The 18,155-nt window shown below is 42.5% G+C and overlaps 1 protein-coding gene across 7 annotated transcripts in view; it reads right to left on the bottom strand.

Annotated features, from left to right (window-relative positions):
* KCNMA1 (potassium calcium-activated channel subfamily M alpha 1) overlaps positions 1 to 18,155 on the bottom strand; it is a 713,595-nt gene that overhangs the window by 84,704 nt on the left and 610,736 nt on the right. For 4 of the 7 annotated variants that reach the window (XM_046653011.1, XM_046653010.1, XM_046653009.1 and 1 more), the window contains exons 19-20: positions 17,939 to 18,025; positions 13,437 to 13,530 (exon numbers count right to left, since the gene is read on the bottom strand). In XM_046653011.1, coding sequence (XP_046508967.1) covers positions 13,437 to 13,530; positions 17,939 to 18,025 — 181 coding nt within the window. The remainder of the gene's footprint in view (positions 1 to 13,436; positions 13,531 to 17,938; positions 18,026 to 18,155) is intronic. The other 3 variants (XM_046653014.1, XM_046653013.1, XM_046653012.1) reach the window with 1 other exon arrangement.

Here is an 18,155-nt window from a genome sequence, read left to right as displayed (position 1 = left end):
ATGAAGAGGAAGGAATAGGAACAGAGCCTCGTGCTGACTGACTGGCATGAGGATGGAAAGCCAATTACTCGCTCTTTCTGACTACAACTTCTGACATGATGCTCTTCGCAGTAAAAGCTTTAACAGGCTGCACTTTAAATATTTTAGCAATTTGCCCAATCAGATTTTGCTCTCCCCGGCTGAAGCCCTTTAAAGATTCAGCAGCATGTCACTTCAGAGCAGACTGACTACCAATTGGCCACATCTGGAATACATGATTTCAATATTAAACACCACCCTCTCTCCTTGCCTTGACAACTGTATCTGCACTAACTGTCCGATGATTGTCTCCCCCTCCCCCATCTTCATCTTGCAACTGCAGCACTCCTTGGATGAGAGCCTCGAGCTCAGATGCATCTTAATAACTTGTCTTGAATTCTCAGGGCTACATTTACCCTCTCTTGCCTTTTTTACTAGTGGAAAAGGAAGATGCTTCTACAGAGGCCTCCCTTCCAGGGGCCTGGCAGAGTCTCACATACAAACTTAAGAATTTCAATAGAATCAGGCAGGTCTGACAAGCTTACAGCATAAGAAATACACTCCTGCATCTTGGACCATATTCACTGTCCACATTTTCTCTCTGATAGTGATTCTCTACCTCAGTTTTGAGGGAGGTCACTTGAGTTTCTACAACAATGACCGCATATAATTAGGCAATGTCCCAGGAATAGCTAACTGCCTGTGCAGTCGAGTTATTTTCTCTGAATAACATTGTCAACTCAAGAGAGAAAATATAAAAAGCTTCAAATTCCAAATATTTACTATAAACTGATTTTATCTTTTAAAAGATCTATTCCAAGCATCAAAGGGTGAACTCGGTTTAGTTTTTAGCATTTCTCCCTCTGAAATTTATCTGATATTTCTCATTTATATATCCATAACACAGAGAGTGGGACAGCAATCCCACTACATGGTTCACAGACGTAGAATTAGGCTTTCGGGATATCGACCATGACCCTCCCAACACGTCTCCCACCCCGACTTAAGACAGGAAAACTCTCGCCACATTTATTTATTACTGAAAATTTGATTTAAGCCTACACCAAATGACAAATATCATATGAAGCAATCCTGCAAAGCTATCTTTAACGAACATGTTAGATTACTATATGAACTGTTACATATGATCTTAAAAGGAGAACAATCCACCTCTGAACTGCATCGCAGTAGCTGAGTTGTTGGGAAGTCTTGAGGGTGTTGTAAACCACCAGGCCACCTTTCAAATACTGAACTTGGTAAAAAATGCTAAAATTAAAAGGCAGTTACTGATAAGAACTGGTCACAGATCAGAACAAGAACAAATTTTGATTTTTTTTGTCCTTGACGAAACTTTAATAGTTCTATAGATATCCATCTGAGATAGGTGGGTGGACAGAAATGACTATAAAGAAGACATTTGAGAAAATGAACAGAATGAACTCTTCCAGCCCCAGAACATATTTTAGTTACAAGAGGATCTTAATAAATGTGCTCTGAAGATATACAGCTAGATTCAAATGTCCTTGCCCTGTTTATTGTTTGGAGAGGAAGATTATCTCAGGAAGGGCTAAGACCTGACTCTAATGCATTCAGGCTTTAAAAGACATCCAGGACTTCATTCGCATAACATCAGCAAGCAAGCAAATTATACAGCAAGCTGGACAAAATTCTTTTTAGAAAATACATCCCTCGGAAGAGAGAACATACATTTTGGTTCCCCACCTTTTTGGGGAGGAATCATTCCTTGGTAATAAGGGCCTCCAACCCTCACCTTAGAAAACTAAATAAACAAGCCTGATGATGAATCTCCCCTCAAAGAAAGGGAGAAAAGACAGCTTTTCAATGGGGTACAGGTTTGGGGAAACTAGACATAATTTGACACTAGGGATGCAGGCCATGATTTGCACTGGAATTCCAGAAGCATCTGAGAAGTCTCAGCGGTATGCCATGCTGCACTCTGTACTCCCCAAAAGTCTCTTGGCCTGCACTGGAGAATTTAAATATATGTCTTCCAAAATTTTCCTCAAAGGGTCTGATCTAAACACCATCAAAAATCTCCCACAAAAAAGAAATTTCCCTTTCTGACCAGTTATGGTACCTTGAATTTGAACTTTGGTTTCCTGAATCAGCAAAGCATCCAATAAACGTGAATCCACTTCGAAGCCAGGAACGGGGCACACCGTAATGATTAAGGTTAAGACACAGTCCCTAGTCAAAGAGAGCTTCATAACATAGCAAGAGAGAAAATGTCAATCAATGGTTGTGATACACTGTAGTAAGCGTTATAGCAAAGTCATGTACTAGGTGGTATGAGAATGTCAAGAAAGAAGCTGTTAATTGCCTGATATTTGAGTAACATCAAGGAAGGCTTCAACAGGAAGTGACATTTGATCTGAGCCCTGAAAGGTGAGGAGTAATCTCAGCATATTTCAGCATTGATCCACTAGTAGCCATTAGGACCCACTCAGACAATTGAGGCCCAGATAAAAAGAGCCAAAAAATGGCACCCAAAACTTTGGTTGGAAATGTCAGTTATGGTAGTGCCTAACCTAAGGTATACAAGACTCAGGCGAGGCACACTAGCTGTCCTTAAATATGCAGTGGCAGTCAAGTGGAAGATGGAGTCAACTGATTGAGTATGACTCATAGAGATCAAGTTAGTAATGATGTGTGGGATTTAGATGGAACAAAAATCAAGTTTCCAAAAAGAAAGAACGTTATAAAAATTGAAGGTTTTTCAAAAATGACATGAGTTGTTTCCCAAGGCAGTGGATTTCTCATCATTTGAAATGTTTCAGAAGAGCTAGGGATATGGAGAGGATTTCATTATAAATGTTTGGTGAGCCTAGAAGACCTTTAAGGTTTGAAGCAGTGTGCTGTCATTGAGGGAGAGATGGCTAAAAGAATTTGGGAAGTATTGGACCACTGTTGGGCATCAAAAGGCCAGAGGGTACCGAGTAAGTGAAGAAAAGTTGTTGTTGGAACAAAGATGGGAGACAAGAAGAACTGAAGACTGATTACTTTCTAGTTCCATTAAGGCTAAAACTGTTCCTCATTCACTGGATTCTACTGTCTGGGAGGAAGCTTGGAACATGATTCATTCTAGCAACACAGGAGTCTGTAACTACTTTGGGCCAGACAGGGTAAATTTCTTTACCCTGTCTCTTCCTACAGTAATTTCAAGTGCCTTAGGTTGGCTTAGGAGACATCTCTGACACAGGTGAAGAGTGAAGACTCAGTTTTCCATAGGAACTTATGTCTCTAAATTGAGGTTTTTGGAGTTTATATTAATAGAAGAAAGTCCAAGCATTTGCCACTGAGCACAACAACCAACATTGCTGTGTGTCAGGGGAGGCCTAGGAGAAGAATTAGGCAGTTTGTTGTCCATGGCAAGAAGGACCATCAGAAACCTCCCTGAACAAAGCATCCGACATTATCAGTTTCCAAATGATGGAGAACCACTTCCACAGGCTCTTAGACAACTCCTCAAAGACTACTTAGTTGGAACTGAAGAGCAATACTGGATATTGTCTTTCACATCTCAATTATTTTACGTATTCCCTCAACTCACAAAGTAATCCCAACCCCCCTAAAATGCACCCTAATTAATTCAGGGTTTGTTTGTCACTTAGCTCTTAGCCAATGTACAATGTACATAGAGTAATAGAAGCTCTATGAGATGAGGTGTATCTGCTGTATAGTTGATATAGGCCACATTTTGTCCCCCATGAAGTCTGTATGTTGAAGTCCTCATCCCCAGTACCTCGTAATGTGACTATATTTTGAGATTCATTCTTTAAAGAGGTAATTAAGTTAAAATGAGATCATTAGGGTGGGACCTAATCTAATATGACTGGTGTCCTTATAAGAAGAGGAAATTTGGACACAGATATGTACAGAGGGAAGAAAATGCAAAGACATAGCGATAAGACAGCCATCTATAAGTCAAGGAGAGAGGCCTGGAACAGATCCTTCTTTCACAGCCTCAGAAGGAACAAACCCGGCTGACACCTTGATCTCGGACTTCCAACTCCCAGAACTGTGAGAAAATAAATATCTGTTGCTTATTACACCTAGTGTATGGTACTTGGTTATGGAAACCCTAATAAACTAATATAATAGTCCACCTTGAATAAAAATGAACACATTATATCATATATCACTCCTCTGAAGACCCCTGCTGACCTTCTTGCACTTTAGTCTCACCTGTTCCTTTACAGGAGAAAAGCATCCTGCCACCAGTTTAGGAATACATGGAAATATACCTTATCTTCACAATACACAATATATTCTTTAAAGAGTTTGAGCCAATGTCCCTCCCTTCCCCAACACCATCCCCCATGCCCAACATACCTACACAATTAGACTTGCTCTGCCCCAGAAGGAACTTCTCTCTGGTCTTTAACTCTCACCTGCATTTGAGGATTAATACCTATGATGGCCCAACCCAAAGGAAAGAGGAAGCCTGGACACTGGCCAATTCATTTGTCCAAAAGTCTTTTTCCAAAGGGAGAGTTTTAGAGTGGATACTACTGAGGGCAGAAAACAACCTATTTCCTTAGTGACAATATAGCACAATGGCTCCTGAGCCAAAATGACTGTCTTCAAGTCCTGGCTCATCTATTCCTTGCTACGTTGTGCCTTGCCTCAGTTTCTTCATCTGTAAAAGGGGAGTGTTAATCATCATCATTATTTAATGGATTCAACTTGAGAATTACATGAGTAAAGTCCTGTTACACATTTAGCATAGAACCTGACACATAGCATGCCTTCAATAAGTGTTAATTACTATTATTATGATCATTCTTTATACTTTGCTTAGAACCCACTCATATAATTATAGCTCTTATAATGGTAAAAGGAGATAGCAAAGGTAGAGCAGTTCAAAAATAAACATGTGGGGTTACTATTACCACTACTGTTGCTGCTATGATGGATAGCTGCCATGAGTTGAACTGTTAAAAATGTTTCTGTGTTAAAACTTTTACATACATTTTACCCATCACAACAACAGCTGTAGCTAATTTCTGTTATTATTACCCATATGTATGGATGGGAAACAGAGTGGATAGGTGACAGGGCTAACGTGGCACAGCTAGTGAGAGGAGAGGGAAGGCTTTGAACAGAGAGGTCTTTTGACTAGAAGCCACTGCTGCTTGGCCCCCATCCCATGCTCTCCCACTTGCAAGAGGCAGCTGGATCTTGATTATTCTCCACTGCAGTGCCCCAAGCCACAGTGCCCTAAGCTGCACAGACAGGGAGACCAGCATGGCGGGCATTTATGAAATGCACCGCTGATGTGAATAATCAAGAGAATCCCCTTGAGCCCTTGTCAGGACAGCATGCTAAGGAGAGCCTCAACAATCAATCAAGCCTGGCTGAACTTCTGCCTTCTCCCAATATCTGAAGGCTCCATTTAGGAGCACCCACATTTCAATAACAACCGAGGAGCTCCAGTGAGTTAAATCTTTCATATCTATGCTCCTTGAATCTCAGCTCTCGCCTCCAGAGTCCACAGCTAGAAATCAAGCATGCCTGACTTCAAGTAAAGAATAAAAGATCATTGTTTTGAGGGTTTGCAAAATAAGGAATGCCACTTGCCATCAATTAATCTCAGGAAGTGAACTAAATGCCCTGCTACAGCAGAGACACAAAAAGCTTGCCTTGAAGACAACAGCCTCAAGCAAAACCACAAACCCCTTTTCCAGCAAACCTGCTCTTAGGAAGCCAGCATTATAGTTTAAAGAGCACAGTTCCCCTTACAGGCAAATACACCAAATCCCAGTTTTTCCTGTGGCAGTGGGTACAATGCTGGACTTCAGAAATTTCCATTAAAATACAAGGAAACAAACCTAAAAAAATGTTACAAAAGAGGGAAGTTACAAAATGGTGTTAAAACTGCATCCTTTTCCTTGCTCAATTTTCAAGACCTCATTTCTCATCACAGAAGGTCTCTCCCATCATTATTAGCCCCCTTTTAGGTTGAGGTGTACCCTGAATGGTTTCCCTGGGAAGCGGAGACTTGATAAAATGCAAACAAATTTCTATCCCTTTGCAGACTTTTCACCCAAGTGGTAAATACCAATTTTGTTGAGTACCTATGAGTTCAGGCCTCAACACAGGGGTACCAGGACATTTCTGAGGTCTCAAAGTTTGCTTCCAATGTCGCTCTCTAAGCTGTCCTCCTTGATGACACAGAGACAGAAGTCATTTTCCCTTCTTAGAAGCCCCTACAAAAGTCAGAGATGCTCTTTCAGAGATAATAATTTGCATGTCTGTGTCGTCCATTAGATGTGAGCTGCTTGAGGGGAGGGAAGTCCTATTTTACTCTTTGGTGTACTTCCAGAACCCAGCAGAGGACACAGTAGATACTCAATAAACCACTGACTAACAAGAGGAGCTGACCAATGATCTCTAGTCTCTGAACACTCTCAAACCAGTCAACAGAAACTCACCAGACCTTTTATGGAGGCCAGAAAATGTGCCGAGTGTGAGCCCATTATCTTTGCTACCTTGTGACAATTTGTTTGGGGAATAAGCAAGGCTCTTGCACTGTTTTTCACTTTATAGGGACTGTATTTGAAGTAGGGCATCATGATCTGAAGGGAGACTCTGAAATAAGTCTTTAACCAGTCAGGCTGCCTGAAATGTGCCTGGAGCCAGCTGCAGTAACTGATCAGCAGGGAGGACTCATGTTTGATGGCAACAGTGGACAGGACAGGTGTTCTTAATTAAGCAACTATTCAGTGCTCCAATGACAAGTCTGAACACTTCTGCGAGGAGGGCCCCTATCACGTCGAGCTTCCCTCACTGCTCTAATTTGTGTAAGAGTGATTCTCGAAGTGAGCCCCACACCGGCTGCAGCAGTATCATCTGGGAGTTTGACAGACACGCAGATTCTCCAGCCCATCCCAGACCTACTGAATCAGGCTCTGTTTTAACAGGTGCTCTAGATAATTCTGATGCATGTTAACATTTTAGAACTATTGTTATAAAGCTTTTCCCAGATAGAGAAACTGTGAGGTTTGAGTCAATTCTATTCAAGTTAGCAAGTGTTTTCAACATACTGACTGGAAGGCTGTGGTTCTACTCAGCAAGGCGAGGACTAGAGTGGGGCAAGCCAGGGGCCCACATACAAGATATAAGAAGGCACCTCACATGCCTTACCCTAATCCTGGCCATGCTATTCAAATGAGAAGCACAGAACTAGTGACAGGTCGCCTACCCTGACTCTCTCTGTGACTCTGGAACTTGAGGAGTTGTGTCAACACTTGATGGGGATTCCTAACCTAGATGCCACACTGACTCTCTCTTGCTGACCTCTATTTTCATAAGCTAGTCAGAAAATAAAGAAACATGAAAAACAAGTTAAATCTTAGTTCTTGTAAAGTGCAATACTTATAACTCAGTTTTTTTACCCTCCTTTCTCCCCACTGCTTCTTCCACTCCGTAGACGACAACATGGCAGTTAGTAACTAAGTCCCTAAATGCAACGTTCAAGAGTGTCAGGCCACACGAGTGAGTGCCTGGTGGTGCCGGTCACAGGATACCGGAGAGAGTCTCAGATGGTCTCCTCAAAAGGGCTCATATTCACCATAAATGGTTCCCACTGGATCTGCCTCATTCTAGGGGTCATTTTATGGCTAGGTGAATACTAGTTCCTGTTGTATGTTACAAGGAGCCTGACTTTTAGATTCTGTCTCCTGCCTCAGCTCATCTTTCAACACTGTCTCTAGCCTCCTGTGTAATGATCATCTCTCCTGAGACACAGCTGGCCCCTACCCCTGCCCCCATCTCCCACCAGATGGCCATCCCTAGATCCACCTTGACAAAACCTTCAGGCCTGGCCCTAGCTACTCTGGCAAAATTATCCTTTTCAACTTCTCTGTAACTATCTACTTACATTTTTTTTTCTGCCTAACAAGTAAACAGTCAGTAACTACTGCCACCTAATACATCATTTCTTGTTAGGCAGCCACCACTCTCAGAGGAAGAAAGAAATTACTGCCTTTATGTTTGGGAGACAACACAGGAGAACTGACATGTTCCAGTCCAAGAGAAGAGTGTACAAGATGCTCCTGAAACAAGAGGACAGGATAATGACCCTCTGCTGAGCATGCATCTTGTTCAGGGACATTGTATCAAGTCCACCCAAGCCTTGGTATGATGAGACCCACTATTTCTTTCCTCTCTGGTCCCATGGGGGCCTGCCATTTGCTATTTGTTTGTGCATTAAGAGGTGAATTTACTTAGCTAAGCTGTCCCTGCCTTCCTTCTTTCTTCTGCCCAGTGGAAGGAACAGTGAGAGTGGCATTCTGTCCCCGAGTCTGAGTGGGCTCAGGCCATTTTGCCATTTTCTATTACAAAACCTTTCAAGCTGACAGTCCTGACAAACACTCCATGAAAGGTATGAATCAAAAGAGAGGGAATGGGACTTAACAAGCAGATGAGTTTATTTCACTTAATGATCAGTTAATGCCCAAGAGGGTAATCTCTTTTCCTCAAATCATATTCAGGAAACCAACATCTAACATTTCCTGGGTCTCATGACACAAAGCTCCTTTTATAGTGTTCAATTGCTGCTTTTGGTGTCATCAGTTATCCTTGCTAGCCCGGCTGGGGGCTATCTCTTTGTGTAAATTGTCTACCTGATGTATCCTGCATCAATCCTCATGGCCCATGTTACTCTATCTTACTCCAAGGCCCCTAGATTCTGGACAAATAGGCGTAACATGGACTGATGTCAGGAATGCTGTGTGTCCTTCCTGGGAAGACTGTTTAGCCCACTTCTGGTCCACGGTTCTACAGTAGATCCTGAGTAGTCTGGGACCCAGAGGACTTGGCAGAGGCTGGGGCTGGGCTGGGCCTTCTCTTCCCACCTCTGTATTTACATTAGCTGTTTCTCTGGAAGGCTCTGAGAAAGGGTTCTACTTCCTTCTACTGCCATCAGTGATCTTCCTAAAACACCAGTTAGGGCACTGCCTCCTCAAAAACCTGAAAGGGTTCTCCAATGTCTCCAACAGGTCAAGGCCTTCAGGAGTGGATGCCAGAATACCTTCATATTTTCAACTCCGGTCATCCTACTCTAAGGATGCTCCACCTACGCCAAGTCACCTTCTGAGGCCTGAGCACTTTCCCTATTTCTTCCATTGAGCAGAATAGTGAAAGAGTTAATAACCCGGGCTTGGTAGCTAAATTATCTGGGTTCAGATCTTCTTAATTAAGTAAGACTTACTAGATTTACCAGATTTCACATCTCTGGGACTCAGCTTCCTCATCTGTAAATGGGGGAAAGAGTAATACATACTCATGGAGTTGTAGTTAGGATTCAATGAGTTCAGAGGCATAACACGCTTAGAATGATGCCTGGCACCCGGGTAACGATGAACAAGGGTAGGTAATATCACACATCATAGCTCATCCTACACAGCTAGGTTAAATGAAACCTCCTTCACAAACCAGGCTCAGCCTCCCAAACCAGAGGTAATGACAGCTCTCTTTGCTCTCACAGCCCATGCTAGTAGATCTCTAAGCTGTTCCTCTTCTATTTTGCTGTACATGCCTGCCTGTCTCCTACATCAAACTGTAAGCATTTTGAAGATAGGGACCAACTCTAGTACATCTTACTTTACACCCCTCAAAGACCTCCCCAAACACCATGAATACAGTGCCATGAATACAGTAGGCTCTCACTAAACATTTCCTGGATCGGAATTAGTCTGAGAAAAGAAATAGAAGCAAGCAGCTGACATGCACAGTCTTTTCGGATTGCATTTGAGAATAAAGTGTGAGAGCCCACGCACTTACTCCATATCATCTACCCACTGGAGAAATATTCTCGGCATCCAAAAAGCATTTGTGAATGCAACTACTTGAAGGGGACTGTGGAATGAATTGAGTGTGATTGTAACCAGGGCAGCAATTTAGGGAATTCATGAATCTGCTCCACCTGTAGTCAAAACTGTGTCCATTGTACTTTTTTTTCTAGAGAGCTTTCATTGAATATTCAATGCCGTCTGTGAGGCCCCCAAATTAAGAACGCCTGACTTAGTTATTTAGAGACAAAGTTCTTGCCCTCTAGGGCCTTTCAACTGAGGGAAGACACAGTTATCTTTACAAGGCAAAAACCCACCAAGTAGGGAGAATTACAAACAGGTGCTTGGTGATTTTAGAAGAAAACTAAGAAAAGCTCCTTGAATAATTCCATGTTAGGAGACCAACAAGGAAGGCAAATAACAGGGCCCTGGTAACCTCCATGGCTTGTCCTCCTCAGGGTGTGAAGCCAATGGTTATCTATCATGACACATGCATCCCTGGCTTCGAGCACAGACATTTGCCATTTGGCTCAGTATGGCTGTGAGGGTTGTCTTCTGTCAGGGTGACTGAAAAACATACTGCTTCAGCACCCAGACACACAAAACAAGGCTGTTCACCTAATGATCGTGCAGAGAGTTAAGTGACTCTTAAAAACCAGGGTAAGTCTGACAGAGACCATTAGTGCAGAGTCTCAGTAGCATTTCATGCTGGCAGATGGTTTGCAAGGGACCCTCACACAGGAACCTGTTTTATTTGCAGAAGCCACAGTGGTAAATTAAAGCCCATCCTAGCCCATTCTGGGCTCTCCAGTTTCTTTTGGAGCTATTCCTACCACTGCCCATAGGCTACTAAAACCTGCCCACATTCAGAGTGATTGATTCTGCTCAAACAGTAAGCCACAAACTCATGTCAAAACACCCACTTCAAATAAGTCATTAGTTTCTTTTATGGATGTTTCAGGTCATAAGGAATAGAACCTGGGAGTACTGGGAGAACCTGGGAACCTGGGAGAAGATATCTGTAAAGTATAAAGGGAGTGTCTGAAGATGTGAGGGGGACCTGGTGAAGCCACAAGGTCCAGAGGCATGAGCCCCTCTGTTTTCTGTCAATCAACAAGAGGGATCTAGTAAAATAGGTCCTGGCAACCGCATCGCCAGTGCCAAATATTCAAACCAAAGCAAGCTGCCCATGGGTTCTTCATTCATCCCCTGGAAATGAAGGCAAATAGAGAGAGGGCTCAGCACCCTGTCTTTGCTCCCACATCAGATAGAGCATGGAGAGCACCTGGAACACGGAAAGTCATGATAAAGGAGGAATGTCTAAGACTTTCTGACTTATCATGGGACAGCTCACCTATTCTGGCTGAGCTGCAACTGAGACCATTGTGGGCTGGTGGGATAAAATAGTAGCCACGCTGTAGCAGCCAAAGGCACCAATACCAGAAACCCAAGATCTGCAGCTTGGCAAGTTTCAGCTCACTGCCTGACCCACGTTTAGCAATTCTGATGTAGCACAGAGTAGACAGCTCCAGCCCAGGATGACTGCCTCCCTCAGCCCCTCTCCGACAGGCAGTGAAAGCAAGACCCACTTTGAAAATTCTCCCCCATCATGCAAACTGACAAAGGCATGCTTTTCAAAAACCCACAGCCAATCTGTTGATCATTACTTATTTACAAAGGCCTTCGGGCAGAAAGTCCTGTAAAAACCATACTTGATACGGTATACACTAGCTTTTTCTGCTTGTGGAAAAGAAGTCCCCCCAAGGCTACCTCAAACCATCACTTTCTATTGCACGTAAAATGTAGCATGTAACACTAAAGTATTTAATATATATGGTATAATATATCTACAGGAGAGGCATTTGTGTAGAAGTATGTTACCCTGGATTTGGTAATTTGATGTTTTGCTGAAGGCTACGACTTAAAAAAGCTTCCACCTCGTACAGAAGACCTGTCATCTTAGTACCCAAGAGCCAACAGAATAAAGAAGTACCCTTAAGCAGCAAAACTTTGACACAGCTTTGAAGCATATGAAAACAGTATAACTCCTCAGAATTATTATTACTCAAGATCAAAGAAATGAGCCATACTTTACATAGCAAACAGGGACAGGGAATTGCTCCAAAGGTTTCAGATTTTTCAGATTTCTCTTTATTTATTTATTTGCTTCTCTATTTAGGCAAAAGGAAGCACATGGGCTTTTCTCTACTTTAAATGGATAAAACTATTAGCATTAGATAAGACGATTACCTAAAGGTGAATAAATAGGAAATGGATGCTAGCATGACAACTGGAGTCATAAAAAGAAGCTTGGCAGTTGGCGCATTTTATTCCTCCTCATAAACTGTAAACAAGCATGTAAATCAGCAACAGTCAAGCAGGACTGAGCCAAGGAGCAGACAGAGAACTGTTAAGGAAACATTTAACAGGAAGAGATGCTCATAATGGAAAAGGCCATGAGTCTGGGTGAGTCTTCCACTGGAACCTGTGTCCTCAACTGCATGAAGAAGGGCTGCCCGCGTCTACATCCTAGAAAGGTGGTTGTGGAGGGCCAGGAAGATGCAAATGTGATGGAGAAGTGGGGAAGGAGGAGAAATCACCATTATTGAATTTCAATAATCATAGAGAGGAGAGTGGCCAATGGCAATGAAAAGAAGAAAGTAATGTCAAGATGGCAGGTGTTTCCATGGCAGTAACCATTTAGAGGAAGCAGTGCAAATCTGAAATCATTCTTGTTTCATTGAGGTGCTAGAGAGTTAGGATATTGGAAGAAATAAGCACTGAGCTTGGGAGATGGATTGAAGACAAAAAAGGGAGATGAAAGATGAAGAGGCTGAGAAGAGGGCCTTGCAGAGCTCTATTGAAATTTGCTTTCACTTGCCATTTCCTAGAGAAAGCCGTAGTCAAGACAGAAAGAAGGGAAGGAAAGAAGGAAGGAAGGAAGGGAGAAAAGGAGGAAGAAGAGAGAGAGAAAGAAAGAGTGCACACACACTGTATTTCATAATTAATATTCCTTTTAGCCTGAGCAGAACTGGATTACTTTTGAACTTTACTTTGGCAAGTCCACAGATTATTAGACTTTTTTATCAGTCAAAATCAATTAACAGAAATTTGATTTCAATCGACAGGATAAAAGGAAGGTAATCTTCAGGTTCATTTTTGATTGTGATGATACATCTCACATATGGCCTTAAGTACAGAAAACAGTCCTCGGAGGGACTCCAGCAGAAAGAGACTTGCCAGAGGCAAACTAACCACACGAGTGCCTCTGATTGGTTGCTGCCGTCATTAGTGCCACTGCTGTTTAGGAACTACACATAGACAGGACATGGTGACAGCTAAGACTTTAAAGCCTATGTATTTTTCAAACAGCTTTTCAAACTGTTTTTCATGACAGAATTTTTTCAGCTCTATCATTAACTGCTGACAAGCTGACAGAATAAATACTCCAGCCTTTAAGAAGCCATCTAATGATCCCGTCCCCTCCCCCACCTTATGCTGGCTGGGGAGGGGAGGCTCTGGGCCTGGGCAGGCTAGGGAGGAGCGAGGAGAGGAAGAGAAGGAGCTAGGGGGGACCCCCGCGGCTGAGGCCCCTCTCCTTACCTCATCAGCTTGGGCGAGGAGCTCGGTGAGTTCCGCATGCCTCCGTTGCGTTGCTTCTTTTTTGGTGACAGTGTTGACGGCTGCTCATCTTCAACTGGAAATACAGGCAGCTCATGAGATTATGAACAGTTTGAAGGCAGACTGAAATACAGGTAAGATATCAAAGGACACACACTCACGGCTCAGTCACTCACTAGGAATTCATGGCTGTCTTTTAGGACCCAACGACAAAGACCAAATGTGTTAGTTAAAGAGGCCGGCTTAGAAAAGGTGGGAGCATCGCCTCTTCACACGCCAGCATTTGAACGTGCACTTTATACAGACTAAAACAGTTTGTAAACGCCCTGCCATAAGAAAGAATAGAAAGCATGATTTATCTGTATACAAAATATATATGTATATGGGAAGACTCAATCATTATTCTTAGAGCTAATTTTGGTTACTTTGCTTTCCTGGGCAATCAAATGGGTTTCCTTGTAACCAAAATCAGATATAAAGTTGTATTTGAAATAGCCACATAATAGCTGCCAGCCTGCTGCTTCTGCAAATGAACCAACTTAACTGGTTCCTAATCCTTGCACATCAGAGGAAGCCTTGGAGAGGCAAGGATTTGAGGCCTCAGGAGCCAATGTTTCAGTCAGTCAGGACTAGGAGGATGGGTGCATGCTGGCTCAAGAATCCCCAGCCCAACCCAGCTCTTGTCCCTCCCTTCACCGCCCAAGAGGGAGGGCACGTGGGACCATGCACGTGGGATCCTTTCTTAACTCATTAAGACAGGAGGACCAGGCTGTGAGTTTGCAGAACTGGGCTGCAGAAGAGCATCAAATGAAGGAGGAGGTTGCCATTGAATGATTCTCTGATGCTGTGGTTGGGGGCAGGGAGGGAAGGCAGCACAGGGGGTTGGAAACCAAAGGCTGTTTTCCAAATGTCTAAACCAGGCAGATCGCTAAGCAATGTGAAGCTCTGCTCACAAACAACACAGCGCACTCTATTGCTTTTGCCCAAAGACACCCACTAATAAGCTCTAGTAGATGTATTAGCCTGCATCATGCTTCTTTTTAAGAAAGCCGCTTGATAATTAGCAGATGCATACCCAGCCTGTCACCCAAGGGCATCAGCGGCAAAATTCTAGTCCTCCTCTCCCCACCCCCACGATCATGCCAAAGCTGTAATGTCAAGAGGGAAAAATAGGATCCTTGGATTCTTATAGTTGACTGCAACACAGACTGGGAGGAAGCACCCCTGAAACCCAGAATGCACAGCAGTTACCTTAAAGCTAAGAAGAGAAATATTAGCAGTGACAACATTAAAAGAAGCTTGACATATGTTAATGGTATACAAGTCTTAGGAGGGGGAGAAAATGCCATCTCAGCTACTTGATCCTATCCAGGAAGACCCACATCAGGACATGCATTATATGGCATATCCATGAAAACTCTAAATAAATTTAGTATGTTATGATGCACGGTTCCAAAGGGATTATAATAATCAAACTAACCTCCAAACTTGCTGCAAAGTATCACACTTGGCACAAAGCCCCTGTTCTACGGGCAGTTAGGGATTGTCTAAATTCTGGCCAACACAGGGGAAGAGAACAAGCATGTGGTTCTAGGCGAGAGCAATACCAGAAGAAATGAAGGCCAGAAAGCACCTGCAAATGCCCACAGTCGACTCATTCTACCACCTGCTCCCCCCGTGCTGCCCACCAGAGGCCCGGGCTCAGGCTTCGACCATATCAGTCACTTAGGGCTCCAAGCAGAAATTGTAACTGGGAGGATATCGCATCTTATCAGAAATGAGTATCCACAGCAAATCACACAGAGACTAAACAGCACTTAAAAGATTAAAGGAAATAAATACAAGCCACATAAATGGTATTGAAAAAAATCACTTAGAGTTGATATGCATCTCTCAGCAAGCAAACAGGCACTCTGAGCTTGACCTGAATTCATCTTCCTTTCACAGGACAGAGGGCCAGGCATCCCAGGCAATAATGGGTAGAAACGCAGTTATATTAAGAGAGAGAGAGAGAGAATGTGTGTGTGTATAGGTATACTTTTGCACTTTCCCCATTTTAGGATGGGGGAGAAAGTCTTGCATTGACTCCACCCGTAATACAAGGTCATCCCTTTTAGTAGGGACCATTGTAATTGTATTGTGTTCAGGGTGGCCTAGATTAGTTGAGTAGCATGATGGACTAAATAACGTGTGCCTATCAGTGGGTCTCGTGAGGGTGAAACTACTTTTCTTCTCTATCACATAAGCCTTCTTATGATTAGAATGAAATATCCAAAAAGGTCTTTTACATAACCTAGTCTACTAGGGCTAGCTTTATTCAGGGCCACCCGACGTTGCCGCAGTTCTGTCCAATCACACAATGAGTCTATATTAGCTGAGATCTGCACAAGAGTCACCCGCACTGGCATTTCTGTTGGATTCTTTGCACTGTGCCTACAATAAATAACCCTCTTCAGGTAAGCGTCCATTATCCTTGCACCTTGTCACTGTTTGATTACGTGTGGCAATCTTCAAATGGAAGACTTGCAAGTTAATACCTGTTACCCAGCTCCAGGGAGACACCTTGTTCTGGTGCTAAATTATGCCTCCTTCTATGCAAGGAAACTATTTTCACTGCAACTCAGAAAGATCATCCAGCATAATCATACTGCACTTAAACTGGGATTTGTTCTTTTAAAGGAAACTCGTGTTCAAAGGTTTCATTCTGTACTCATAGCCTGGAAATGCAGATCTGTTCCCTGAAGAGATGGGGGAAAATGTCTCCAGCTTAAATATATGAACGTTGTGTAATGGAGACCATTACATACGGCTTAGATCCCACAAGAGAAGCTGTGATAACTTCTTTCTCATAAGTAGGATATAAACCACATTTAATTATTATCCTTTATATGGATTCTATCAATTTCTGCATAGTTAGAGAAAGTAGATCTAGGAAAACTTTTAGTAAAGCCATAAAATACAATTTTCATTTCATTGCTTCTGTGACTACATGAGAGGAATAAAAATTGAATTAAAAGGGAGACAAATTTACTTAATTTCACGAAAGACAAATGTATTGAAGTAACGGGCCACTATCTCATGTCGACGCACACTTAACAGGTTCATATTTAACCTGCTTTTTGGCTAATTACAAAACACTTCTGTCTCCAGCATTTTCACTTGTATCGTGCTGTGGAAGCTGCATGAAGATATGGTCTTTTAAAAGAAGCTGACTTACCAGCTTCTTTAAAACACAAACAAGTTCAGGAATCCACTGTGGAATTTTTATAGGAGCTGAATTCAATCCAGTCTCCAAGCACTCATAAAATGCAAGGGCTTGTTTCTGCATAGCCCTAAGCATAACACCTAATGTGCTGTGGTAACTTCCCGGTACTCGCTTGTCTAATAGGCACTGAAGCTAACACTTCTACAGTTTGGGAAGACAGTGCTAGAAAAATGTCAGGCAAGTCTAATGGGGCTCCAGATCCCTTGGTTTGCACTAGAGTTTAATTTAAAGTTACAATGATGTTTTAACATGTTTGCTTATACTTGACTAAAGAGGATTCATTATTTCAATGACATAACCTCCAGACAATGTTCTGGGAATTGATTTTAAGATGTGGTGGTAATTCCAACAGCCTTAATGCACAGCTGAACATCTGTAACAACATTTTACTCGACTTTTCATTGGCATTCTGTTTTCAAACGAAAGCAAGGCAACATCTTCCAGAAACACTGGCCAGAACTCTGGACTTACTTCAAGATGATCATCTATTTCACTGGATTTTTTTAAAAAAGAAATCTCTTTCTTTATTGGCCTAGCCAGCTTGAAAACACTGTGTCAGTGTTCACCAATGCCTCTTTGTGGGCCCTTCCAGTAAAATGGAGCAACAGAAAACTTTCAGCTTTCCCAACTAGTCTAAAGCTGACATGTGATAGATCTGATGCTCAATTCCAGCCTGGGGGCACAATCCTTCTTCCCTGTTTCCTCATTAGTGTTTAGAGGGATAAAGTCCTTTGAGACTTACAGGTGAATTTGTTGGCTGGAGTTAAAAAATAGTTCAAAGCAAATAAATTCGGAAACGTAATAAAAGACAAACAACCCATAAACATGAGTCGACTGGCTATCTCCATTACGTTATTAATCACCACATCTGGAGAAACCCACATCTGCACACACTTAGCAGGTCGTTAGTAACGTCATATTCACACTGGAGCCACTCTGAGTAAGAGGCATGCACAGTGGCTTGACTGCAAAGGCTTCTAGCTAAAAGGCTTCCGACTGGAGTCTTGAGCAAGCTACTAATTTGGGGGTAAGGTAGCTTTAATTATTAATTGTTTTTTATGGTTTTGCTGTTTGGTATTTTGCCATCCAACAAGCTAAATGCATGCTGACATCCACAGCAGTGCATCTTTCTCCTTAACTGAACTCAGCATGTTAAGGTAGAACATTGAGGGGTGCAGTTATTACAAATTGGGATGGGCTCCAGACAGAACTCCTTCACCTGGCTCAGTCACAAGCTGAAAATTGTGAGTTGTGTTCTTGAACACAAATGGATCTTTGGGATAGCGGGATCTAGCTTGAATCTTGACTGCCAAATAATAACGAGAGAAGAAAATGCGAATTAATCCTTTGTGCATTTTTTCGTTAGAAATGTTCCAAACCAGTCTTAACAATGAATAGAAATATAGTTTTAAATTAAAATGGAAGTTTCTCCCTCA

This window comes from Equus quagga, chromosome 2 (assembly GCF_021613505.1).
Source record: "Equus quagga isolate Etosha38 chromosome 2, UCLA_HA_Equagga_1.0, whole genome shotgun sequence".
Lineage (NCBI taxonomy): Eukaryota > Metazoa > Chordata > Mammalia > Perissodactyla > Equidae > Equus > Equus quagga.
Note: the sequence above shows the minus strand (reverse complement) of the source record. Positions and strands in the feature narration are given on the sequence as shown.